This window comes from Bufo gargarizans, chromosome 3 (genome assembly GCF_014858855.1).
Source record: "Bufo gargarizans isolate SCDJY-AF-19 chromosome 3, ASM1485885v1, whole genome shotgun sequence".
NCBI classification, from domain to species: Eukaryota; Metazoa; Chordata; class Amphibia; order Anura; family Bufonidae; genus Bufo; species Bufo gargarizans.
Window position 1 is genome coordinate 205,404,470 of NC_058082.1, and position 26,513 is coordinate 205,430,982.

A 26,513-nucleotide genomic window follows, 5' to 3' on the forward strand; every position below is an offset into this window, starting at 1 on the left:
TCGGAGCTCTATGCCGGGAGAATCCTGATCAGGATTATCCTAATGCATTCTGAATGGAGTGAAATCCGTTCAGGATGCATCAGGATGTCTTCAGTTCCGGAACGGAACGTTTTTTGGCCGGAGAAAATACCGCAGCATGCTGCGCTTTTTGCTCCGGCCAAAAAAAACGGAAGACTTGCCGCAAGGCCGGATCCGGAATGAATGTCCATTGAAAGGCATTGATCCGGATCCGGCCTTAAGCTAAACGTTGTTTTGGCGCATTGCCGGATCCGACGTTTAGCTTTTTCTGAATGGTTACCATGGCTGCCAGGACGCTAAAGTCCTGGCAGCCATGGTAAAGTGTAGCGGGGAGCGGGGGAGCAGCATACTTACCGTCCGTGCGGCTCCCGGGGCGCTCCAGAGTGACGTCAGGGCGCCCCAGGCGCATGGATGACGTGATCGCATGGCACGTCATCCATGCGCATGGGGCGCTCTGACGTCATTCTGGAGCGCCCCGGGAGCCGCACGGATGGTAAGTATACTGCTCCCCCGCTCCTACTATGGCAACCAGGACTTTGATAGCGTCCTGGGTGCCATAGTAACACTGAAAGCATTTTGAAGACGGATCCGTCTTCAAATGCTTTCATCCGGACAACGCAAGTGTGAAAGAGGCCTAAGCAAGTTGTAAGTATTTCAGTGAAAGCAGTAAAACATAAAAATGATCTAAATGATAACATTATATAAACTTGACATATATATATACACTAGAGATATACAGTAAGGCCCATAAATATTGGGACAACGGCACAATTGTAACATTTTTGGCTCTATACACCACCACAATGGATTTGAAATGAAATAACAAGATGTGCTTTAACTGCAGACTGTCAGCTTTAATTTGAGGGTATTTACATCCAAATCAGGTGAACGGTGTAGGAATTACAACAGTTTGCATATGTGCTTCTCACTTGTTAAGGAACTAAAAGTAATGGGACAATTGGCTTCTCAGCTGTTCCATGGCCAGGTGGGTGTTATTCCCTCATTATCCCAATTACAATGAGCAGATAAAAGGTCCAGAGTTCATTTCAAGTGTGCTATTTGCATTTGGAATAAAAAAGTGAAAGTTTGATTTATGATTATTCTGTCCCATTACTTTTGGTCCCTTAACAAGTGGGAGGCACATATGCAAACTGTTGTAATTCCTACATCGTTCACCCGATTTGGATGTAAATACCCTCAAATTAAAGCAGACAGTCTGCAGTTAAAGCACGTCTTTGTTAGTTTCATTTCAAATCCATTGTGGTGGTGTAAAGAGCCAAAAAAGTTACTATTGTGTCGATGTACCAATATTTATGGACCTGACTGTATATGGATGGTTGTTACACAGAAGGAGGGGCTGCCAGGAATTAGAAACCCAGGGGGCGGGGGTAGACACACAATCTGGTCTCAGCACCTACTCTTATGGCAAGCTCATCATGGCAAGGGTGCTTATCACTGCGGGAGAAGAGACTTCCCTCAATGTGAAGGGGAGGTGTGTGCAGTACTCAATCACTGCATGGGGTAGAACAGCAGGAGAGCAGCTAAATACAAGAGAATAGGACTTGTAAGTGGTGGTGGTGGTGGCATGTGGTTAAATAGAGGGGTCTTACCTTAAGTCCTGGATGCTCCCCGGGCACATGCCCCAATTGCCCTTCATACCCGTTTCTGAAGGGGTATGTTTCACATGCTGGGCAGCAGAGACAGGGAACATCACAACAGCACAGAAGGGTCTGTCTAGTAGCTGAACAGCTGTCAATAGAGGCAATGTCTGTGAGGGAATCATGCCCACAGAAAGCCCTGTCAGCATCAAAACACTAGTGCTGCACTGTGCCAGGGAAAAAGTAAAAATTAAATACTGAGCTTTGGTAGTACCTGAGTAATATGACATGTGTAAGTACTTTTCTTTATGTATTGTATGTTTTTACATACCACTGGCAGCATTTTTATCTTTCAATATATCTTTATTGAGATTTTTTTCTAAATCCAAGAAAATACAATGATCAGAGGGATCGTACATATCACCCGTGCAACGGGTTATATTATATTACATTAATATGCGTCGTTTGCATGTACCAGGTGGAATCATGTACTCCAAAGATTACATCTGTACAATAGGTTAGTATAACATCAGTACAATCCAATGACCAGATCTTACAGAATAAACATGGAGAAATGGACAGAGAAACTAGAAAATAAATAAAGAAAAGGCAGAGAGGCAGAATCTGTGTAGAATATAGAGGCTTCTGAGTGTACATCAAGGCATAAGATAATGCAAGTAAGTAATGACAATGTAAACACCATATATGATTATAGGGGGTTAGAGACCATCTATTGATCACTGGGGTTACCACTCCACTGTGCCCACTCCCTTTCAAATTTGCGTACCGCAAAGTTTTTGTGTGCTAACATTTTTTCAAAAGACCTAGTAGTGTCCACTGAGTTGATGATCTCCTGTATAGTCGGGACTGATGAACTTTTCCAGTTCCTAGTTATGGCCAACTTTGTGGCTAGGAATAAGTGCATGGCAATGGTCCTAAAATCATATGGGATCTCTGTAATGTTAATAAAGAGCAAGGCCAAAGCCGGGTCACTGTTTAGTTCACGGCCCGTTAACTTTGACACTAGCTGGAAGATGCTAGACCATATATCTTTTAGCAAGGGACAGCTCCATAATATGTGCATAAGGGACCCTCTGCCCCCACATCCCCTCCAGCACAGCGGCGCCAAGCCAGGATAAATGCGGCTCAATTTCAGAGGGGTGAAGTACCATCTGAGTAGAGTTTTCGAATATGCTTCAAGGTGAGATACGCATTTCAGTCGTTTAGTTGCATATGTGATAGCTGTGGACCACTGCGCTGGGGGGATGCTGCGACCAAGATCCTGTTCCCACGAGATAATGGGTGTGGTTTTTACAAATGAGTTTTTCTTGCCCAAGAATGTATATAGAGGACGGACTCCCTTCCACTTGGACTGTGTTAAGTTCCATTGGCACAGGAGTTCCGTATGTGAATGGACCCGTAGCGTAGGATTTGTGGCTAAGAGGTGGCGAACTCTCAAATACTTGTAAAAGTCGTTTTTGTGTATTTTGAACCTTTTTTGCAAGTTTTCAAAGGAGTCAAGATCCTCCAAATTTAGCAACTCCGCCACCGTTACTATTCCCTCCTTTTTCCATCCCTCTAGAGAGAGATCAGGGATAAGGTACTGCAACGCCTCTATTGGAGTGATTTTTGCTATGGAAACAGATGTCTTGTGCTCACCTCCATGGTATTTTTTCCAGGCTTTCAAAGAGGCAGAGATTAAATACGGGAGGGAGTGTGGTGATGGTTCCTTGAAAAGAGAGGCTAACAATATAGCCTTCAAATTATGGGTAGGGGCAAGTGTCTGTTCAATATGGACCCAATGTTTGGAACTATCCGCGACCCACCATTCCTTAAGTTGGTGTACTCTAGTGGCAAGGTAGTAATCAAAAATATTTGGAAGATTTAGGCCTCCCACTTTCCTAAATTTGGACATTATTGATTTAGCGATGCGAGGTGGGCCCTTCTTCCAGATAAACTTATTCAGTAGTTTGTTAACAGTATTAAAGAAGGAGCTGGGAAGGTCCAATGGGAGAATCCTGAACAAATAAAGAAGCTTAGGGAGCACATGCTGCTGAAAGGCTGACACCCTGCCCAACCATGAAAGCTCCGTTTTCATTATGTTATCCAATTCTTTTTGGAGATCTATGAGGAAAATAGGAAAATTCGCTTCGTACAATTTTGGGATAGTGGGGGTAAGTTGGACCCCAAGGTATTGAACTCCTGATGTTTGCCAATCCCAAGAGTAGGACTGTTTTAACTGGTTCAGGGTATGATTGGGTATAAAAAGGGGGAGGGCTTGGGACTTGCTCTCATTAAGCTTATAAAATGACAAAGAGCCATATGTGTGTATGACCTTTTTTAGCTCATGGAGGGATACGGCCGGGTTGGTCAGGGAAAGGATTATATCATCCGCATATAGTGAAAGAGTGTGTTGCCTATCACCAATCTGGACTCCCGAGATACTCCCATTTTGTCTGATAGCTTGTGCTAACGGCTCTAGGGATAAAATAAATATGAGGGGGGATAGGGGACATCCCTGCCTAGTTCCATTTGAAAGGATAAAGGGGTCTGACAGTTCCCCATTGGTCAAAACTCGAGCAGCAGGGCCCCTATACAATGCTCCTATAGCTTTGATAACATCAGCAGGGAATCCCATCTTTTGGAGCACCGAGAAGGCAAACGACCAATTAACTCGGTCGAATGCCTTCTCGGCATCCAGCGTAAGGAACACCGTGGGTACTCGCAGACTGTTGACTCTATCAAGAAGGTTTAATACTCTTCTAGAGTTGTCAGTGATTTGCCTACCTGCAACGAAACCCACTTGATCAGGGGCAATCAGAGACGGGACGATCTCCGCCAACCTGTTCGCCAGTAATTTAGCGTAGATTTTCAGGTCAGTGTTGAGGAGGGAAATAGGCCGGAAATTTTGGGAGTCGAGAAATGTATCTATGTCCTGTACAGAAGGCTGAACCACCTCCTTATTATCAGCTAAGTTATAGAGTTGCGAGTAAAAGGACATGAAACTGTTTGCAATTCCTTTTGGGTCATATATTTTGTGAGTTTTTGAAGGGTTCCAGAGAAAGGCGATCCGGGAATTTTGGGCCTTACATTTGATTCTGTTGGCTAGTAATTTCCCAGCCTTATTTGCTTGGGAATAATACAGAGCTTTCACTTTTTTCAGGGACCTTTCATAGTTATGCAGTGTGTGCTCCCTCAGCTGAGCCCTAAGAGAGCAAAGCTCCTCCGAGTGGCTAAGAGTAGGAGACGCTTTATTCAGAATCTCTAATGCACGGATTTTGTTCAGTAGATAATTAGTGAGATGTTCCCTTTTCTTTTTAGCTCTGTGCCCAAGCTTAATAAAAATGCCCCTAATATAGGCCTTGTGCGCTATCCAGGTGATAGAAGGATTATCTACTGAGTTGACATTATTCTGAAAATATTCAGACAGTGCGGCTTTCACCTCTAGCTGGCAATCCATGTCTGCCAGTAAATATTCATTCAATCTCCAAGTCGGGTTCGGAGGGCGGTTATACTGTTCTGAGACTATCACTGAAACGGGTGCATGGTCTGACCATGATATGGTACCTATATCGGAATTTGTGATAGACAGGAGTGAAGCTCTGTCCAGCAGCACAAGATCTATGCGGGAATACGACAGATGCGAGGGAGAGAAATACGTGTAGTCACGTTCCGAGGCATGGTGTAGGCGCCAAATGTCGTATAGGGCCATCTTAGAGAGTATGCCCGTTAGTGTAGTAGAGTTCCTTCTTGTAAGGGAGGATGAGTCTACAGATATATCTGGGACTATATTAAAATCACCACAAATAAGGACCCTCCCTTGTTGGACGGATTGGACCTTATTCAGGAGCTTCTGAAGGAAGCGTTGAGGATGTGTGTTGGGTGCATAGAGACTTACCAAGGTGTATAGGACGTTGTTCAGATAACATACGTGAATAATAAACCGCCCACCGGAGTCGACATTGGAGGATACCGCAGTATACGCCACCGTGTTTCTGATTGCTAGCAGCACTCCTCTTTTCTTTTTAGTGCAGTGAGCCTGGAGGATAACTGGGAAACATCTGTGTTTAAGACGGTTAGCATCAGCAGCTAGAATATGTGTCTCTTGGGCACAGAAGATATCGCACTGCAGGGAGAGGGCCTCCCTCCACATCAGGTTGCGCTTGTAAGGGCTATTTAGCCCCCTAACGTTTAACGTGCTAAGCTTTAGTACCATTCTTAATCGTCAGAGCTTGTGGCGCAAAAAATATATCCCGATGCGGAGGGAGGCACAACCCCGGCAGCCAAGGATGCACACCAGTAATTATAACATAGCATAAAATTCTGCCTAGAACATAAAGAAAGAAAAAAGGTGGAAAGGTGAAAAACGAAAGGTGAGACAAAAACAATGACTGGAAGAACATAACACATAGTAAGGCACTGATCTGTGCCATAGCACATTTTGGGGAAAGAGTCCTGCCAAAAGCCAGAACAAAGGCTACTAGGACTGCTGCTCCATAACATTAGAAGCAGAAGAGATGTCCCCTTTAACGCGTTTTCTTGCGTCGTCTATTCTCCACCAATTGCCAATCTCCATAACTATGGTGAGGCCTAGGAACATCAGGCTCATGAATAGGTTCCACTGTAATGTTCCATGAAGCTAGAGTTGCTTTTCCCTCAGCTACTGATCGGATTACTATCATTGAGCCCTCCTTGTGAATTAAAAGCTTTACCGGAAAACCCCATCTATAAGCAATGGAGTGTGCTCTCAAAGCAGTAGTGATAGGGGCCAGGGACCTCCTAAGCTGTAGTGTCGCTGCTGAAAGGTCCACAAATAATTTCACCCCCCCATATGGGGCCGGGAGAGTTCCCATTTTTCTTGCGGTCATAAGGAGTTGCTCCTTAATGTGGAAAAAATGCACCCTCGCCAGCACATCTCTTGGTACATCATCCGGCAGGTGCTTAGGCTTGACAATCCTGTGTGCCCTGTCGATTATCAGATCACTTTCAGAGCTATTAGGCAGGAGCAAGCGTATCAGCTTCTGTATATATCCTGTTAATTCAGACGCGGGTATATCTTCTGGAACTCCCCGCATTTTGAGGTTGTTCCGGCGGGAACGATCCTCTAAGTCCGCAATTTTGGCTTTAAGTTGGGCGACCTCATCAGAAAGAGCTCATGAGAGTCGATTAACGTGTTATGGGAAGAGGCGAATTCGCCCATCTTCGTCTCCACATGTTCCATCTTATCCCCCAGCTCTGTTACTGTAGCCTGGATCGGGACTAGTGATTTGGCTATTTGTGCCGTGATGGAGTGGTGAAATGCTAGAAGCATGTCCTTTAATAAAGTTCCAGAGGCTGGTTGGTCTGATGTCTGCAGACTCTGTAGCGCCTCATGTATGGATGGGGAACCCGGCTGACTCCCAGATGGAGATGTACACTCACCGGAGTTGCTGGGGCCTCGATACCGTGGCCTCTGTTTGTCAGGGCTGGTGGTCGGTGAGGTCCGGGTAACGGCATGCTCAGGAGACGCGGGAAAGTCCTCCACCATCATTCTTTGCTCTCTGTGTGAGGCTGCCGCTGGAGGGGATTCCACAGGAGGGGTGCTGAATGGAACTTGCTTTTGCTGGTGACCGGACGGGGAGTGCGCTCCCGATGAAGAAGGGCTAGAGCCAGTTGTGCTGCGCGCTTCTTCTCCGTCGGCGCCATCTTTGATCTTCTCCTGGGTGAAGTAAAAGTTGAGTTTGCCCTGTTGTTTCAGGCTCCTCTTGCCTCTGGTCATCATGGAGGCACACAGGAACTTGGAGAGAGGAACGGGCGGCACTTTGGTGGGTGCAAATGGGGTTTAGCAGGACTGTAACGCTGTAATGGAGCAGGAGCTCAGGTTCATGCGTCCATCTCCCTCGGCTGCTTGGCCACGCCCCCCACTGGCAGCATTTTTGATATCTAATAGACTTTACCATACTCCTACCTGCCAACAGTCTGAATTTTGAGAGCAGGATCACAAACGGTTTATGTTAACCTGCCTTGTAAGGGACATTACTGGTTAATTCTTAGCCCATTCTCAGATGGAATTGGGACAGTTTTTAAAGTGTAAATTTTAAAAACATTTGATGTCAAAGTGACATAGCAAACATTTTGATCCCTTGGGATCTGATTGCAGGGACCCCGACAACCTAAAAACAAAGGTGACTAAAGGACTCAGACAAAGCATTGTTTTCCTTGCTCAACAGAAAGTCTATGAGGCCGTGTCCGGTCCACCTTCAGCAGCACAAACAGCGAGACAATACTCTGTGTGAGTGCTTATTCTTCTCATTTTAGCCATAGGTGGTGGTCTCAGCACTGCCAATGATCACACTGTATTGCAAGTATAGGTATTCTTCCAAATGTCATACGATTTATAATTTAAAAAAGGTAAGGAAGTTTACATTTCGAGTGCTAAAAGTAAACTACTTGTCCTGTCCTAAATGTTTTAAAATGCCTACTGTGAATGAAATTTTTAAAAGTCCCATTCAAAGGAATGTAACATCTAGCAAAAATAGTGAGAGAATAAAAGAACGATTGGAACCTCTGTATCAGCGCTCTCAGCAGGTAAGGCTACATTCACACATGGACGGATCCGTTCAGATAATGCAACCGTCTGCACCCGTTCTGAACAGATCAGTTTTTATTATCTTTAACATAGCCAAGACAGATCCGTCTTGAACACCATTGAAAGTCAAAGGAAGACGGATCCGTTTTCTATTGTGCCAGATAGAAACATAGAAACATAGAATGTGTCGGCAGATAAGAACCATTTGGCCCATCTAGTCTGCCCAATATATCTGAATCCTATGAATAGCCCCGGCCCTATCTTATATGAAGGATGGCCTTATGCCTATCCCATGCATGCTTAAACTCCTTCACTGTATTTGCAGCTACCACTTCTGCAGGAAGGCTATTCCATGCATCCACTACCCTCTCAGTAAAGTAATACTTCCTTATATTACTTTTAAACCTTTGCCCCTCTAATTTAAAACTGTGTCCTCTTGTGGTAGTTTTTCTTCTTTTAAATATGCTCTCCTCCTTTACCGAGTTGATTCCCTTTATGTATTTAAAAGTTTCTATCATATCCCCTCGGTCTCTTCTTTCTTCCAAGCTATACATATTAAGGTCTTTTAACCTTTCCTGGTAAGTTTTATCCTGCAATCCATGTACTAGTTTAGTAGCTCTTCTCTGAACTCTCTCTAGAGTATCTATATCCTTCTGGAGATATGGCCTCCAGTACTGCGCACAATACTCCAAGTGAGGTCTCACTAGTGATCTGTACAGCGGCATAAGCACTTCACTCTTTCTACTGCTTATACCTCTCCCTATACATCCAAGCATTCTGCTTGCATTTCGTGCTGCTTTATTACATTGTCTTCCCACCTTTAAGTCTTCTGAAATAATTACTCCTAAATCCCTTTCCTCAGATACTGAGGTCAGGACTGTGTCGAATATTCTATATTCTGCCCTTGGGTTTTTACGCCCCAGGTGCATTATCTTGCACTTATCCACATTAAATTTCAGTTGCCAGAGTTCTGACCATTCTTCTAGTTTTCCTAAGTCCTTTTCCATTTGGCGTTTCCCTCCAGGAACATCAACCCTGTTACATATCTTTGTGTCATCAGCAAAAAGACAAACCTTACCATCGAGGCCTTTTGCAATGTCACTTATAAAGATATTAAACAAAATTGGTCCCAGTACAGATCCCTGTGGAATCCCACTGGTAACATGACCTTGTTTTGAATGTTCTCCATTGACTACAACCCTCTGTTGTCTGTCACTCAGCCACTGCCTAATCCACTCAACAATATGGGAGTCCATGCTCAATGACTGCAGTTTATTGATAAGTCTTCTATGTGGGACAGTGTCAAAAGCCTTACTAAAATCTAGATATGCGATGTCTACTGCACCTCCACCGTCTATTATTTTAGTCACCCAGTCAAAAAAATCTATAAGATTTGTTTGACATGATCTCCCTGAAGTAAACCCATGCTGTTTTTCATCTTGCAATCCATGGGATTTTAGATGTTCCACAATCCTATCCTTTAATAGGGTTTCCATTAATTTGCCTACTATTGATGTCAGACTCACTGGTCTATAGTTGCTCGATTCCTCCCTACTACCTTTCTTGTGAATGGGCACGACATTTGCCAATTTCCAATCTTCCGGGACGACTCCTGTTACTAATGATTGGTTAAATAAATCTGTTAACGGTTTTGCCAGCTCACCACTAAGCTCTTTTAATAATTTTGGGTGTATCTCATCAGGCCCCTGTGACTTATTTGTCTTCACTTTAGACAGCAAACTTAGAACATCTTCCTCTGTAAAGACACATGCATCAAACGATTTAATAGTCATCCTTTCTAGTGGAGGTCCTTCTCCTTCTTTTTCTTTTGTAAAAACTGAACAGAAGTATTCATTAAGGCAGTCGGCTAGCCCTTTATTCTCTTCTACATACCTTCCGTCCTTTATTTTAATTTAGTTATTCCTTGTTTTAATTTCCTTTTTTCATTTATATATCTGAAGAATGTCTTATCCCCTTTTTTCATAGACTGAGCTAGTTTTTCTTCTGCCTGCGCTTTAGAAGTTCTTATAGCTTGCTTGGCCTCTTTCTGCCTAATCTTGTAGATTTCCTTATCTTCATTGCTCTGGGTTTTTTTATAATTACAAAATGCTAGCTTTTTATTTTTAACGATTTGGGCCACTTCTGCCGAGTACCACAGTGGTCTCTTCCTTTTTTTGCTTTTACTGACAAGTCTAATGCAATTTTCTGTTGCCTTCAATAATGCACCTTTTAAGTAGTCCCATTTCTCCTGGACTCCATGTAATCCGTTCCAGTCTGATAAGGACTCATTTATGACTAATTTCATTTTTGAAAAGTCTGTTTTTCTAAAATCTAAAACTTTTGTTTTTGTGTGGTGGGACTCTTTCACAGTTCTTATATTAAACCACACTGACTGGTGATCACTAGATCCCAAGGTTTCGCCTACAATGACATCATATACCGAATCCCCATTTGTGAATATCAAATCCAAAATGGCCTCCCTCCGGGTTGGCTCCTCAACCATTTGTTGTAGGGATAACCCCAGTAGGGAATTTAGAATTTGATTTAGATTTAGATTTTGTCAGTGCAAACAGATCCGTCCCCATTGACTTACATTGTGTGCCAGGACGGATCCGTTTGGCTCAGTTTCATCAGACGGACACCAGACGCTCCAAGCAGCGTTTTGGTATCCATCTCCAAAGCGGAATGGAGACTGATCGGAGGCAAACTGATGCATTCTCAGTGGATCATTTTCCATTCCGAATGCATTAGAATGCAAACTGATCTGATTTGGAGCGCTTGTGAGAGCCCTGAACGGATCTCACAAACGGAAAGCCAAAACGTGAGTGTGAAAGTATTGGAAAAAAACAGATGATGATTTATTGATTTATTTCAGGTTAATGCGGAACGCCCCCTTCATCAGGACAATGATACAAATAACATCGCCAATTAGTAATTTTTAAAAGCATTTTTGGCGCGCAGGCCAGAGGGTGGGAGGAACAGTCATGGGCGTGTTTCTACATAATTCACTATGTTAATGGTCTAATAAAACTGCGGATATTTACATACATAAAGCACATTAGTTTTGTTTTTATTTATACTTTGGCTTGGCGGTATGCGCATAAGTTGAATGTCTAACTCGATCTTGTGTATCGCTCAATACAATTCACTGTGTGCAGGAGTTCTATACTTGCTGGACTTGTATCCAGTGCTTGTTTCAAAGGTTACTGTGTTGCGGGAGGCTGTATACAAAGAATCAGAGCTCAAAGCTCAATGGCCGTTCTAGTTTAGTAGTGGAATTTCACCAGCGGGAATGAGCGGCTCTCTGATGATGGGGCCGGTACCCAGCAGCTTTTACTCCGTGTCGGGGGAAAATTCTATGTGGGGGAAAAAACTGGGTAAGGTTTCCAGACTATGGAGGAATTATGTAAGATTTAATGTATAAATATAGCGGCATCGGTGGCTAAGTGGGACGGACGTACATATGGATGTGGCTGCTAGAGAAGGTGAACTTCGGCATCAGATATATGGTTATATGTGTCTATTGTTCTATATAAGGGCAGTGATGTATCACATTTGTTTGTAGCATGTCTCATGTTTGTATACGCATTGTTATAATATATATGCAAAGTGGGCATAATAGATGAGGAGAGACTATGTATATTTTGGGTCTAAAATATCGGATATTATGAAACAATTCCAATACACATAACTTTATAGTTATGAATTCATATTAGGCTATCTACAGGATAATAATAAATAATATATAATACTTTTTTTAGGCCATGGGCAAAAACCCACATCACTTCAACTAGATAAAATAGACCCGAGGGACAAGTATCCGCCTCACCAAAAGACCACTCCACAAATTACCCAATATTTCAAACCCGCCCCGGGAAAAAGAAAATCAGAGCACAAGGTAGTAGGGGAGGCAAACAAAAAAAGGAAAATCATTCTAGACACAAAGGCTTTAAAAAAAAAAAAAACAACAAGAATCTATATCTACTGTGAAGATTTTCAACCTCTCTACCCATATATTAACAACATCTGAGACCAAATTATTACAAAAAGGGCTCTCTTTTTGTCCGTACAACACTATAAATCCATTTGAGCTATTTTGGGATATGCAAAAATTCAGGAGGAACCTGACTATTAAGAGACATTTTAAACTAGAAAACACCAAAAACCCTCACGACAATAATACTGATAACAGAACCTCCAATGAATCACCTACATACAAACACCAAGAAGTCCACCCGAAATCCAGTTTCTTTCCTCTTCAAAACCAGGGACATCTTATACCAACCTTTTTTGATTGGATATCCACGGACCTAAAAAAAAGATTACCTCAAAATCTGTATCCCTCAACCAAAAAGAGAACCAAACCAAATACGAAAAAAATGCCCTAGAAAAAACCCGTAAAAATAATAAGGAACTACCGTATTTTTCGCCACCCATAAGACGCACTTTTTTCCCCCCCAAAGTGGAAGCGCTTCTGCAGTACCGGAGGACCGAGAAGCGGTAAAGGCTCTATACTCACCGCTTCCTGGTCCTCGGCTCGGCTATCAGCTGTGCAGGGTTGAGCAGAGCGTGAGGGCGCTCTGTGACCTCACACTGTGCGCCGAGATACACAGTCGACAGCAGGATGAAGAGGATTGCGATGGTGAGGAGCGGTGGCGTCCAGGAGCAGGAGAGGTAAGCAAGTTTTTTTATTTTATTTGCACTGGGGGCGGATGGTTGACATAGAGGTGTTGATATATGGGGCTGATGGCTGACATATAGGGGCTGCTGGCTGACATATGAGGGCTGATATATGAGGCTGCTGGCTGAATATATGGGGGCTGATAGAGGGCTGACATATGGGGGCTGATAGAGGGCTGACATATGGGGGCTGATAGAGGGCTGACATATGGGGGCTGATAGAGGGCTGACATATGGGGGCTGATATATGGGGGCTGATAGATGGCTGACATATGGGGGCTGATAGATGGCCGACATATGGGGGCTGATGGCTGAAGGTTGGGGGGGTTGATCTGAGGCATTGGGGGTCCGACTTGAGGTCTGATTGACATTTGGGGTCTGATTGGGGCTGTAAGCTGAGGTCTGATTAACTTTGGGGGTCTGATTGCTGGTCTGAACTGAGGTGTAACGGAAATTTTTTTTTTCTTATTGTTCTCCTCTAAAACCTAGGTGCATCTTATGGGCCGATGCGTCTTATAGGGCTAAAATACGGTGATTATCCGCCCGGCAGATAAGGGAGGTGGAGTGGTCCTCCAGAATTATGAAGACTACGAAAAAGAGGCCCAAAACATCCTTAATGATATAACATATTACCAATAAATCTCTGTGTGCAGGAATTACCCAGTATCCACGATTCTAGCCAATTAATTTGTGAACTAAGAGATATTTCATGGAAAGATACATACGCCCTACTTACTATGGACGTAACGGCCTTATATTGAAATATACAATGTATAAGAACTACCCTGAAAAATTACATTAAATTAAAACCGCCTCAAGTGGAATTCATTTTAGAAGGCTTATGGTTTATCCTGGAAAATAATTGATCTATAACAACACCACCTATCACCAATATAGGGGGACCGCAATGGGGGCGAAAGTAGCACCGGCCTACGCAAATCTTTTTATCAGGGAGTTTGAAAATAAATATATTCTACATTTTCTACCCCCAATACAACAGATTATCTATTACAGAAGATATGTTGATGATATCTTCATCATTTGGGATGGGGATGCGAGATCAGCAATAGATTCTGCAATGCTCTAAACCAGGGATGTTCAACATGCGGCCCTCCATCTGTTGTAAAACTAAAACTCGCACGATGCCCTTCTGTAGGATGATAGCTATAGGCTGTCAGGGAATGATGAGAGTTGTAGTTTTGAAACAGCTGGAGGGCCACAGGTTGAGCATGCCTGCTCTAAATAATACCAACTGGGGGATCTCCTTTGCTCTGAATTACAATAAGGCCTCATGCACACGACCGTTGTTGTGGTCCGCATTCGAGCCGCATTTTTTGCGGCTCGGGTGCGGACCCATTCACCAGTCCGTGGCCCCGCAAAAAAAATATAGCATGTCCTATTCTTGTCCGTTTTGCAGACAAGAATAGGCATTTCTACAATGGGCCGCCCGTTCCGTTCCACAAATTGCGGACCGCAAAAAACGGCACGTTGTGTGCATGAGGCCTAAGACTGAAATAGAATTCCTGGACATTATCATTACCAATATAAACAACCATGTCTGAACAAAAACATACTTTAAATCCGTCGATACCAACAGTTACATACATTACTCTAGTTTTCACCATAAGTGGTTACAAAACATCCCCTATAGCCAATATAAACGTATTAGGGCTCTTTCACACTTGCGTTCTTGTCTTCCGGCATAGAGTTCCGTCGTCGGGGCTCTATGCCTGGAAGAATCCTGATCAGTTTTATCCTAATGCATTCTGAATGGAGTCAAATCCGTTCAGGATGCATCAGGATGTCTTCAGTTCCAGAACGGAACGTTTTTTGGCCGGAGAAAATACCGCAGCATGCTGCGCTTTTTGCTCCGGCCAAAAATCCTGAAGACTTGCCGCAAAGCCGGATCCGGAATTAATGCCCATTGAAAGGCATTGATCCGGATCCGGCCTTAAGCTAAACATCGTTTCGGCACATTGCCGGATCCGACGTTTAGCTTTTTCTGAATGGTTACCATGGCTGCCGGTACGCTAAAATCCTGACAGCCATGGTAAAGTGTAATGGGGAGCGGGGAGCAGGGAGCAGCATACTTACCGTCCGTGCGGCTCCCGGGGCGCTCCAGAGTGACGTCAGGGCGCCCCACGCACATGGATGACGTGATCGCATGGCACATCATTCATGCGCATGGGGCGCTTTGACGTCATTCTGGAGCGCCCCGGGAGCCGCGCGGACTGTAAGTATACCGCTCCCCGCTCTTACTATGGCAACCAGGACTTTAATAGCGTCCTGGGTGCCATAGTAACACTGAAAGCATTTTGAAGACGGATCCGTCTTCAAATGCTTTCAGTACACTTGCGTTTTTCCGGATCCGGCGTGTAATTCCGGCAAGTGGAGTACACGCCGGATCCGGACAACGCAAGTGTGAAAGAGGCCTTAGACTTAACTGCACACACAAGGAAGACTTCAAGCAACAAGCAAAAATTCTAAAAAAGAGATTCACTGATAAAGGGTACCCAAAGGAGCTTATTAAAAACGCCTACACTAGAAGCATTTTGAGTACACAAGAAAACTGTCTACAAGCCACAAAAAAGAAGGGACACACAGAAACAAGAGTAAACTTCATCACCCAGTAGAATACATCAAATAAAATTATACATGCAACATTGGCTAAACACTGGCACATCCTACTTCAGGACCCTTGCTTGGCAAAATATTTGCCCCCAAAACCCAGGATGATATATAGAAGGGCCCCAACTATCAGAAACATTCTGGCCCCCAGGAAACCAAAACAGCATAGTAAGGCCCACCAAAATAGTATATATAAACAGCGCCAAAAAATAGGGAGCTATAAATGCGAAACCAAACTGTGTTTGTGCTGCAATGTTATCGCACATAACCGCACCAATTTTACTATAAACAAAAACGGCATAACCTTTGAAATAAAACACCATATGACGTGTCGATCCAGCTTTGTAATCTATTTAATCGAATGTGGGTGTGGCCTCCAATATGTTGGTCGCACGAAACAGACACTACACTGTCGTGTGAACCAACATAGGTACAATATCCAGAGACAAAACCAAAAACACAGTGTCTCTAGATATTGTGCGTCCACACCTGATAAAGAGAAACATCCGTTGAAAATTACACCTATCGACCACATACCCGAAAACCCGTTTAACAGATTCAGTAACCTCCAAAAATGAGAGGTATACTGGATCTACCAATTAGATACCCTTACAATACACGGGCTGAATGAGATCCGTGGAACTATCTTTTAATGTATTTGTGTCATTTCATGTAATCTTATTTATTATCTTGAAGATAGGTTAAGATGAACTACTAATAATGAAATTATGTATATTTGAATCTTCACAAAATCTGACAGACAAAAAAATATAAATATATATATTGTAGGAGGGTTCAAGGGATGATCGGGGATCATAGATATGCGTAACCGAGGTTCCTGGCCTTGGTGATGTAAGAGCCGGTTTCATGTGTTAGCAGCAGTTGCTGTTTGACATGTTGCTATTTAGTATGGCTGTAATAGCTGATACGAGACGGCTCTTACTGGGAGTAGTCAAAGTGCTGGGTGGGTGACTACTACCCACGTTCCAGGCCGGGTCTTGGTTTTGGGATATAAAACACAGGCAGCACTGTCAGGTGGTTTGGATTACTCCTCTCCAACAGTGGAGCTCTGTCAGTCTATGTGTTGGGACCTTGGGGTTTGGGCCTGGATTAAGGCCTGCTACCTTGTTGGTGTGAAAGCAGGTGGATTCTGCTTTGTCCAAGGACTTCTATGCTGTATGGTGTGAACGAACACAAGAATCACAAGGTGACTGTTTTCCTTGAAACCGACTTTTTGTTTTGTCACTTCCTTAATGTGCTGATTTCCACTTACTTAATGTGCCGAGTTCCACTATTATGTAAAGCAGCGGGGGGCTAATAAGCAGCAGCAGGAAACCAACCAGCGGCACAAGCATCTCAGAACGTCCACGATGCCCGGAAAGTGGTCCGTGCGGCGATCCCCAAGATGACCCACTCAGACGACGTCGAGACCTATCTGCTATGGGCTGAGATCGTCGCTCTGTTCCTAGCATCCGGACCCCAGCAGGTGTTTTTCGACTTACTGGTTGATCAAGCGGCCGATTACACAACAGTAAAAGGGTGAGATTCTGGCAAGACTGGGGGTGAATGTGTTGGTCCGGGCCCAGCGGGTGCATCAGTGGAGGTTTAACCCGGCTGAACACGCGAGACCTCAGTATTATGATCTGTTACACCGGTTGCAAAAATGTTGCATCTGTTGGATGATGTATTCCGGAGGGCTTTGCCGTACCCTCTCCAGCACTGGATCGCCCAGGTGTCTCCTGGTAATGCCCTTGAGATGGTCAACCTGGTGGAGCGCTACCAGGAATCTACAGGGGGGTTCTTTTGGGAGGGGAGCAGTCAAACCCCGGAAATCTCCACCCCAGACCTGGCAGCTGATGCCAGCAAAACCTGCCGGGATGTATCCCCTGCAGACACAGCTCCAATGGTCTGCTGGCGGTGTCAGGAGCCTGGTCACACTGTCCCCATCGGGTCGAACCCATGGATACTTACTATGGCTGCCGCCACTCATTGTATGCCAGGAAGCTGTGTTCAAGAGGTACCCCCGAGATGATAGACAATAACCACCTGTGCCAGGTGGAAGTGGGAGACACTCTGGCGGTGGCGCCGCTGGACTCAGGGAGTATGGTGTCCCTGGTAAGAGCTGCCCTGGTGCTGCCTGCCGAGTATACTGGCCGAGAAGTCGCGGTCGTGTGCATCCATGGAGACTTAAAGGACTATCCCACGCCCTGGTGTCTCTGTCCACGGTGGCCGGCAGGTGGACTCACGAGGTGGCCGTCGCCACCAATTTACATTATGAACTTAAAATTGGGAGCGACTTCCCGGGTTTCCCGGCACTGTGGCCTGATACGAAAGTTACTGATACCCGTGAGAAAGGTATAACCCTAGTAGAGTGGCCTTTCTCAGGGGGGAAACAAGAACCCTGGGAACCTGAGACCGAAGGGCCAGAGGTAGGGGTGGCCGCCTCTGCGGTGGAAGAGGGGTAGACAACCCTGCTGAGTGAAATGGTGGGAGATGTGGAGGATTTGCAGCCGGGTCCTTAGTTGGCAGGTCTCAACATCTCAGGGGAAAATTTCGGTACAGCACAGCACCGGGACCCAACACTATCTCGGGGCTAGGAAAATGTTGTAATAGTTGATGGTGAACCTCAACAACCAGGGGCCGAGTCGATGTTTCCTCGTTTTGTGGTTCATCAGAAGAAGATGCTGTATCGGGTAAACCAACTACGGGGTGAGCATATTGAACAGCTGGTGGTGCCCAAGGCGTGTAGCTTGCCAGCTAAGACCTGTCCTGGGTTGCTAATATAGCTTGCGTCTAGCTATAGCTAGACCTGCCAATAACCTTAATACAGTTCCTATGTTTGTGTGTTAAAGACAAAAGCAGAGTTATTAACAGTGACTTCATGTTTGGATGTCATGTAATAGTTATATTTTGTGTCCACAGAAGCAAAAAAAGATAATGTGCCTTTAAGATTCATTATATGATGTGAGGTAAGCTCAATGACACAGCAGAAACAACAGAAAGCATAGTTAAACTATTGTTGCTAAGCAGGAGTCTTGACCAATCACAGCCAGCCTCACACACAGCCTGTGTGGGAAATTCCCCTAGCAGGAGCTGCTAGAATCATTACACCAGAGGAGAAGAGCTGAACAGACATTCACTCCACTAAGAGCTGTGTTTTATAGAAGCAGAGAGGCCAAAATAGGTATTTAGAGCAGTTATATAATGTTCCTATTGTTAGTATTGTTATTAGAACTGTATACTGAACCAGTCATATGTGTGTTTACTTACAGTTCCACCAAATACCATACAATTGCAAACTACAAATTTCACAACCAATCCATACAAATTCAAATTCCATATTGCAATCCAAATTGCATACAACCATACCAGATCATATTCAACCAATCTGCAAATAGTTAACTGCATACTGCAAATTGCGACCAAATTCAGCAAGTGAACTATTAGTTAGACCTCAGATATACCTCTCAGAGAGATCATAAAGTGCTTAAATAACTTAAAGTGAGAGTACAGATACTGAAGAGAGAAATATATCCGCCATTTTATGTTGAATGACAAGATTGAACAGATGAACTACCATCTTATGCATACCGCCATTTTATGACTCTTTATGCTACAGGTGTTTTGTACATGGATATCTGCTGCAGAGGCAGCAGTGTTATATGAAGAAAAGTTGAAGTTAATAAAGAAGTTATTTCAAGCATTTGGTTTGCTCTTTAAACCTACTGATTCAATAGTACAACACTAGAGGAATTACAGAGTAACAGACAGTCTGGTTAGACTAAAAGTCTGAGATATCAGAATTCTTCTAATGCCACAGCGCAATAGGCACTTCATAGTGCTGCGCTTGCCAAAAGGCGTATAGCAAGCTTGTGTTGGAGCTAGCCCACTAACATGTTCTTGGGGGACACCTGGGATGGCAGAAAACACAGGACCGGATTCTATAGCAGTTTTACTGGCCCAGTGTGTTCAGAGAGTTGGAAGAATATTTTAAGTCTTCCCAACCTGCCAGATAACGAGCCCCCAGCCACATTTCCGTAGTCCCCTGGTACCTCTCCCAATTATCGAGGTTCCATTCGAGCGAATCGCTATGGATCCCATAGGCCCAGTACCGAAGTCCACTAGAGGGCACCAACACATTTTGGTCATCCTAGACTATGCCACTCGGTACCCGGAGGCGGCGCCCCTGCGACATACATCGGCCAAATGCATACAGCCAGGTCCATAAATATTGGGACATCACCAATAGAGCCAAAAATGTTAGAATTGCATTGATGTCCCACAATGGATTTGAAATGAAATGAACAAGATGTGCTTTAACTGCAGACTGTCAGCTTTAATTTAACGGTATTTACATCCAAATCCGGTGAATGGTGTAGGAATTATAACCGTTTGCATATGTGCCTCCCACTTGTTAAGGAACCAAAAGTAATGGGACAGAATAATAATCATAAATCAAACTTTCACTTTTTAATACTTGGTTGCAAATCCTTTGGAGTCAATTACAGCCTGAAGTCTGGAACGCATAGACATCACCAGATGCTGGGTTTCCTCCTTGGTCATGCTCTGCCAGGCCTTTACTGCAACTGTCTTCAGTTCCTGCTTGTTCTTGGGGCATTTTCCCTTCAGTTTTGTCTTCAGGTAGTGAAATGCATGCTCAATCGGATTCAAGGCAGGTAATTGACTTGGCCATTGCATAACATTCCACTTCTTTCCCTTAAAAAAACCTCTTTGGTTGCTTTTGCAGTATGCTTTGGGTCATTGTCCATCTGCACTGTGAAGCGCCGTCCAATGAGTTCTGAAGCATTTGGCTGAATATGAGCAAATAATATTGCCCGAAACACTTCAGAATTCATCCTGTTGCCTTTGTCAGCAGTCACATCATCAATAAATATAAGCGAACTAGTCCCATTGGCAGCCATACATGCCCACGCCATGACACTACCACCACCATGCTTCACTGATGAGGTGGTATGCTTAGGATCACGAGCAGTTCCTTTCCTTCTCCATACTCTTCTCTTCCCATCACTCTGGTACAAGTTGATTATGGTTTCATCTGTCCATAGAATGTTGTTACAGAACTGTGAAGGCTTTTTTAGATGTCGTTTGGCAAACTCTAATCTGGCCCTTCTGTTTTTGAGGCTCACCAATGGTTTACATCTTGTGGTGAACCCTCTGTATTCACTCTGGTGAAGTCTTCCCTTGATTGTTGACTTTGACACACATACACCTACCTCCTGGAGAGTGTTCTTGATCTGGCCAACTGTTGTGAAGGGTGTTTTCTTCACCAGGGAAATAATTATTTGGTCATCCACCACTGTCGTTTTCCGTGGTCTTCCGGGTCTTTTGGTGTTGCTAAGCTCACCGATGTGTTCCTTCTTTTTAAGAATGTCCCAAACTGTTGTTTTGGCCAGGCCTAATGTTTTTGCTATCTCTCTGATGGGTTTGTTTTGTTTTTTCAACCTAATGATGGATTGCTTCACTCATAGTGACAGCTCTTTGGATCACATCTTGAGAGTTGATAGCAACAGATTCCAAATGCAAATAGCACACTTAAAATGAACTCTGGACCTTTTATTTGCTCATTGTAATTGGGATAATGAGGGAATAACACACACCTGGCCATGGAACAGCTAAAAAAGCCAATTGTCCCATTACTTTTGGTCCCCTAACAAGTGGGAGGCACATATGCAAACAGTTGTAATTCCTACACCGTTCTCCTGATTTGGATGTAAATACCCTCAAATTAAAGCTGACAATCTGCAGTTAAAGCACATCTTGTTCGTTTCATTTCAAATTCACTGTGGTTATATATAGAGCCAAAAATGTTAGAATTGTGTCAATGTCCCAATATTTATGGACCTGGCTGTAGCTAAGGAGTTAATGGAAATATTTTCCCAAGTGGGACTACATAAAGAGGTTCTGACTGACCTTTTAATTCAAAGGTTTTGAGGGAACGCTGTAAGTTACTGCACATAAAACAGCTACGGACGTCCGTTTATCATACGCAAACAGACGGCCTGGTAGAGAGGTTTAATCAAACATAAAAAAAAAAATTCAGAAGTGTTGTCTAAGGATGGGAGGGATTGGGACCTTCTTCTGCCCTATCTCATGTTCGCAGTGCGAAAGTTGCCCCAGGCCTCTACTGGGTTCTCGCACTTCGAATTGTTATATGGCAGACATTCTCGTGGTCTGTTGGACATAGCCAAAGAGGCATGGGAACAACAACCCACACCGTATAACAGTGTAATTGAATATGTCACTCAGATGCAAGAGCGGATGGAGACAGTGTTGCTGCTTGTTAGGGAACATATGGAGGCAGCCCAGCGAGCCCAGAGCAGGGTCTATAATCGGCAGGCTCGGGTCTGGATCTTTAACCCGGGAGATCGGGTTTTGGTTCTGGTACCAACAGTGGATAGTAAGTTCCTGGCTAGGTGGCAGGGACCCTACAAAGTACTCGGGCCTGCGCACCAAAAATGCTTTTAAAAATCACTGATTGTTATTTTGTCCTGATGAAGGCGGCGTTCCGACCTTGAAACACATTGATCTGAAATAAATGATCATCTGATTTTTTTTACCAATATTTACCTGATACTGCATGCCTGCTGACAGCGCCGATACAGAGGTTCTAATCGTTCTTTTATTCTCTCACAGATTTTTTTCATCCCGACGATTGCATATTCGGCACGGGTAGAAACCCAGGCAGCAGCGCAGGCATCCCGTATGCTGGTTGGGCAATACCAGCAAAGTGAGACATAGCCGTTGTAACTCCTCACAACTATAGAGGGTAAGCACAACTATTTTGATGTCATTATCTAATACCGAACAGCACCACACATGAGGCGCTGCCTCCTGTTCTTTTTATCCGCTCTTGTATTCAGCAAAAATAGCATTAGACAAACACAGCAAAAACAGCATATGTGAACAATGCTCAAAACTAAAAACTACAGAGCTACTGTGTCCTGTCCTCATCAGTGCTGGTACCAGTAAAGGGGATGTATAACTTGCCTCTTCCAGCCCAGCAGCAACCAGTGCCAGTGTGAAGGAGCACAAAGAAGTACAAGCAATGCAGGGAAGCTACTTGGTTGTCATTGAAAAAAGACAGCTAAGACCTTCGAAACGCGTTTGGTGACTCCCCCACAAACCCGTTTAACATATTACCTTGGAAGCGATTCCTTACAAATCGACATTACCCGAATCTTTTGGATCGAAAAGACCGCCCCGCGAACATTCACAAACTGAATACAGCAAAGACATGTGAGACGCCAGACAAGTGACGTCACACCCACGTGGAACGCCAAAGACCGGGAACAGCCATCACAGAGCGCAGCAAGGACGCTCCAGCAGCCGGGACACTTGTACCTCACAAAGAAGGTAAACCACAGTCAGGGTGCAGCCCTTCTCAGTGTGTGGGACGCCACACCAGGTGCAGCACCCGACTGGTATATTACTCTCTTCTTTTTTGTTATCTTTTTATTGTGACCAACAACTGTGTCCGGCCAGCAATCCCTGAACAGGGAAGCACTGCATTTTTTACTCTGCAATATTTTATAGACATTTTCTATTGCGAACTGCTCATAATGGACACTCACCCACCAGGGTGCCAATGAACTATTGAACTAACTGAAGGTGGAAATCACCATCAGACGACCACCGTATTGGTCCATTTTCGCATCCACCATCTCTGAAGTTTGCCATTGTGCACCCCCATCACTGCAATTTGCAATTTTTATTTTCATATTTTTTACCTTTCTTCAATTTTTATCTCTACTCTTATTATTATTATTACCCCTTTAATTGACCCTCCCCTATATTATTGACATAGATTAAAAATAAATACGCATTTTTACCACCCTACCTGTGTACATTGCTCTTTAAGCGTTACCACCAGATGTAGAGTGCCGGTTTCCATTATACTCTTCTATTACATAACCCTCCTTTCTGATCGGGTGAATTAGTCCAAACCTAGAGCACCTACACATTGTACCGATCAGGTGAGCCACCAGCAACCTACCTTTTCTCAAAACTAAAAATACTGCAGAAGATAGGTCTATAAGTCACGTATCAGTAGTAGTTTCTTACGCTTTAGAAGAAACCAAATAATTGACCATGGTAAAATGTAATGGAATTTGTGTGCAATGATCCGTGAATCAGTGGTGGTGTGAAAAATGAAAGGCGAAACCTCCTGGCCTGCCTTCTGCTCTGCTGCATAGTTTCTTAAAGAAAAAAAAAAATATGAAGCTGAAGCTGGCAACAGTCTAAAAACCAGAGCCATGTCCCAACGGCCATCTTAAATTTTTTTGCAGACAAGACGAGAGGTTTGTCATACATCCATGTATTGCACACATTGCACACATTGGCCACATCACTCATAGTTAAGGCTACTTTCACACTGCGTCCGCCTGTGAGATCCGTTTCAGGGCTCTCACAAGAGGTCCAAAACGGATCAGTTCAGCTCCAATGCATTCTGAATGGAAAATGATCCGTTCAGAAGGCATCAGTTTGCCTCAGTTCAGCCTCCATTCCGCTCTGAAGGCGGACACCAAAACGCTGCTTGCAGCGTTTTGATGTCTGTCTGACGAAACTGAGCCAAACGGATCCGTCCTGACACACAATGTAAGTCATTGGGGACGGATCCGTTTTTACTGACACAATATGGTGCAATTGAAAACGGATCCGCCTCCCATTGACTTTCATTATAAGTCAAAACGGATCCGTTTGCATTATCATGAACAAAAAAAAACAAAAATGATTTTCTTTTTTCTTTTCTTTTTTGTTCATGGTAATGCAAACGGATCCGTTCTGAACGGATACCAGCGTTTGCATTATAGGTGCGGATCCGTCTGTGCAGATACCAGACGGATCCGCACCTAAACGCAGGTGTGAAAGTAGCCTAAGCAGCAATCTAACGATATATGAGCTTCTGCTTGCAGGATCCTGTAATGAAAAACAATAGGGGGGAGATTTATCAAACTGGTGTGAAGTAGAACTTTAGCAACCAATCAGACCTTTAACATGGGCCAATGATTGGGGCAATTATCAGGAACTACTATCCCTAGGAACAATTATTCCCGATAATTGCCCTGTGTAAACATGCCACTTATCACCCAACGACTGAGCAAACGCTTGTTCATCTGTGATTGCATCATTCCTGCGGTACATTAAATCATCCTTTACCGGCAATCAGGAATCTACTGCCAGCAAACAGTGATACTATATGGGGGAAGAGCGATTGCAATAGATCAATTATAGTTAATTCCCGATAACTGCCGGTTCAGTTGGTCCGTGTAAAAAGTCCTTCCTTCCTCCTTAGCTTTAAAAAGCTATTTATCTTCTAATTAGCACCTTACAAATGCAGTAGTTTCTTTTAAAAGTGCCCGTATAGAAATATCACTTAAAACCACAAATGAAAGCAACTGTGGGTGGAAAAGGAACTAACATTACGCAGCAGCAAAAAGGAACTTTTACATCTTACTTCAGTAACTGCTCTGTACGGCACTGAATTTCCTAAGAAACTAACACTTTGTAAAATACTGTAAATCACCACTTAAAGGGGTTCTCTGGGAGTAGATAAAACCAATTACCGAAACGGTCACTAACAAACTTTGCATTAAAGGGGTTGTGCAGTGAAAGAATCCTGATGACCTAGCCCAGGGATGGGCAAACTGTGGCTCTCCAGCTGTTGTAAAACTACAACTCCCAGTATGCCCAGTCTGCCTACAGCTATCAGCCTACAGCAGGACATGATGGGATTTGTAGTGTTACAACAGCTGGAGAGCCGCAGTTTGCCCATCACTGACCTAGCCTAAGGATAGGTTCACACGTATCAGATCAGTGGAGGTCCGATTCCCAGCACCCCCGACAATCAGATGTCTGAAGGGCGTCAAGGCACTCATGGGAGCACTGCTTTCTCTGCAAAGATGACCTTTGTAGAGGCAGTGCCGTGTGAATACAACTGCTTGTGCCCGTGAATTACACTGCACCGCCGCTATAAAGGGGACGACATGCAGGTACATTTTGAAGAAGTAGCAGCGCTTACAGGAGCTGAGAGTTGGACCCCCGCCTATCTAATACTGTTCACCTGTCCTGAGGATAGCTCATCAATATTAAGCCACTGCACAGCCCCATTAATCAATAGTAGCGATGAATATAAGATACTGAAGGACAACCAGTTTCACTTTCCTCCCTTGTGAAATCTAAAGGGGTTGTCCAGGCTGCAGATATTGATGGCCCTATCTTCAAACATCTCCATACACTGTGAAGTGGCTATGACAGGGTACTGTAGATCAGCTCCCATACAAGTGAACAGGAGCTGTGCTTCAGGATGCTGGGGTCGGAAACTACACAGTGTATGGAGTCTTCTGCTTCTGTCCGTACAACGACATACTTTTGCCTAAAACAGCTAAGTGATGGGCAGAGGTCACAATAACGCCTGCTCAAGCGTCATAGACACGTGTTCAGGTGATTTTACTCCCTGTAAAATGTCTAAGGCATACCAATACGCCTTAGGGTCCATTCACACATCCGTGTGTGTTTTGCGTATGCATGGATCCGCAAAACATCGACACCAGCAATGTGCGTTTCACATTTTGCAGACCACACATCCCCGGCACTAATAGAATATGCCTATTCTTGTCCGCGGATTGCGGACAAGAATAGGGCATGTTCTATTTTTCTCGGGAACAGAAATGCGGATCGGAAGTGCGTGTCCGCATTCGTGCGGCCCCATAGAAATTAATGGGTCCGCAATTGCCTGCTGTTATTTAGATCAGTAATGGTCCCTCACATAAATACTCCCCTCTCAGGGTATTTTCACACTAGCGGCAGGACGGATCCGATAGGCTGTTCACCCTGTCAGATCCGTCCTGCCGCTATTTGTAGGGTAATGTATCCTTTTTTTTATTTTATTTTTTATGGAAATCTATGGTGACGGATGCCACAGTATGGCATCTGAGGCATCTGTTTACATACCGTATATATACGATTTTTTTTTCTGTACATTACATGTATGACAAAAACGT

At 44.1% G+C, this 26,513-nt stretch overlaps 2 protein-coding genes across 9 annotated transcripts in view; both read right to left on the reverse strand.

Moving 5' to 3' along the window:
- The window catches only part of LOC122931482, a 162,109-nt gene extending 156,277 nt beyond the window's left edge, over positions 1 to 5,832 (reverse strand). The window contains exon 1 of the mRNA XM_044285547.1: positions 3,080 to 5,832. Within this exon, the coding sequence (XP_044141482.1) occupies positions 3,080 to 5,832 (2,753 nt within the window). The remainder of the gene's footprint in view (positions 1 to 3,079) is intronic.
- Positions 1 to 26,513, reverse strand: part of INPP4A (inositol polyphosphate-4-phosphatase type I A) — a 393,978-nt gene that overhangs the window by 352,676 nt on the left and 14,789 nt on the right. The gene's annotated exons all lie outside the window — the stretch shown is intronic.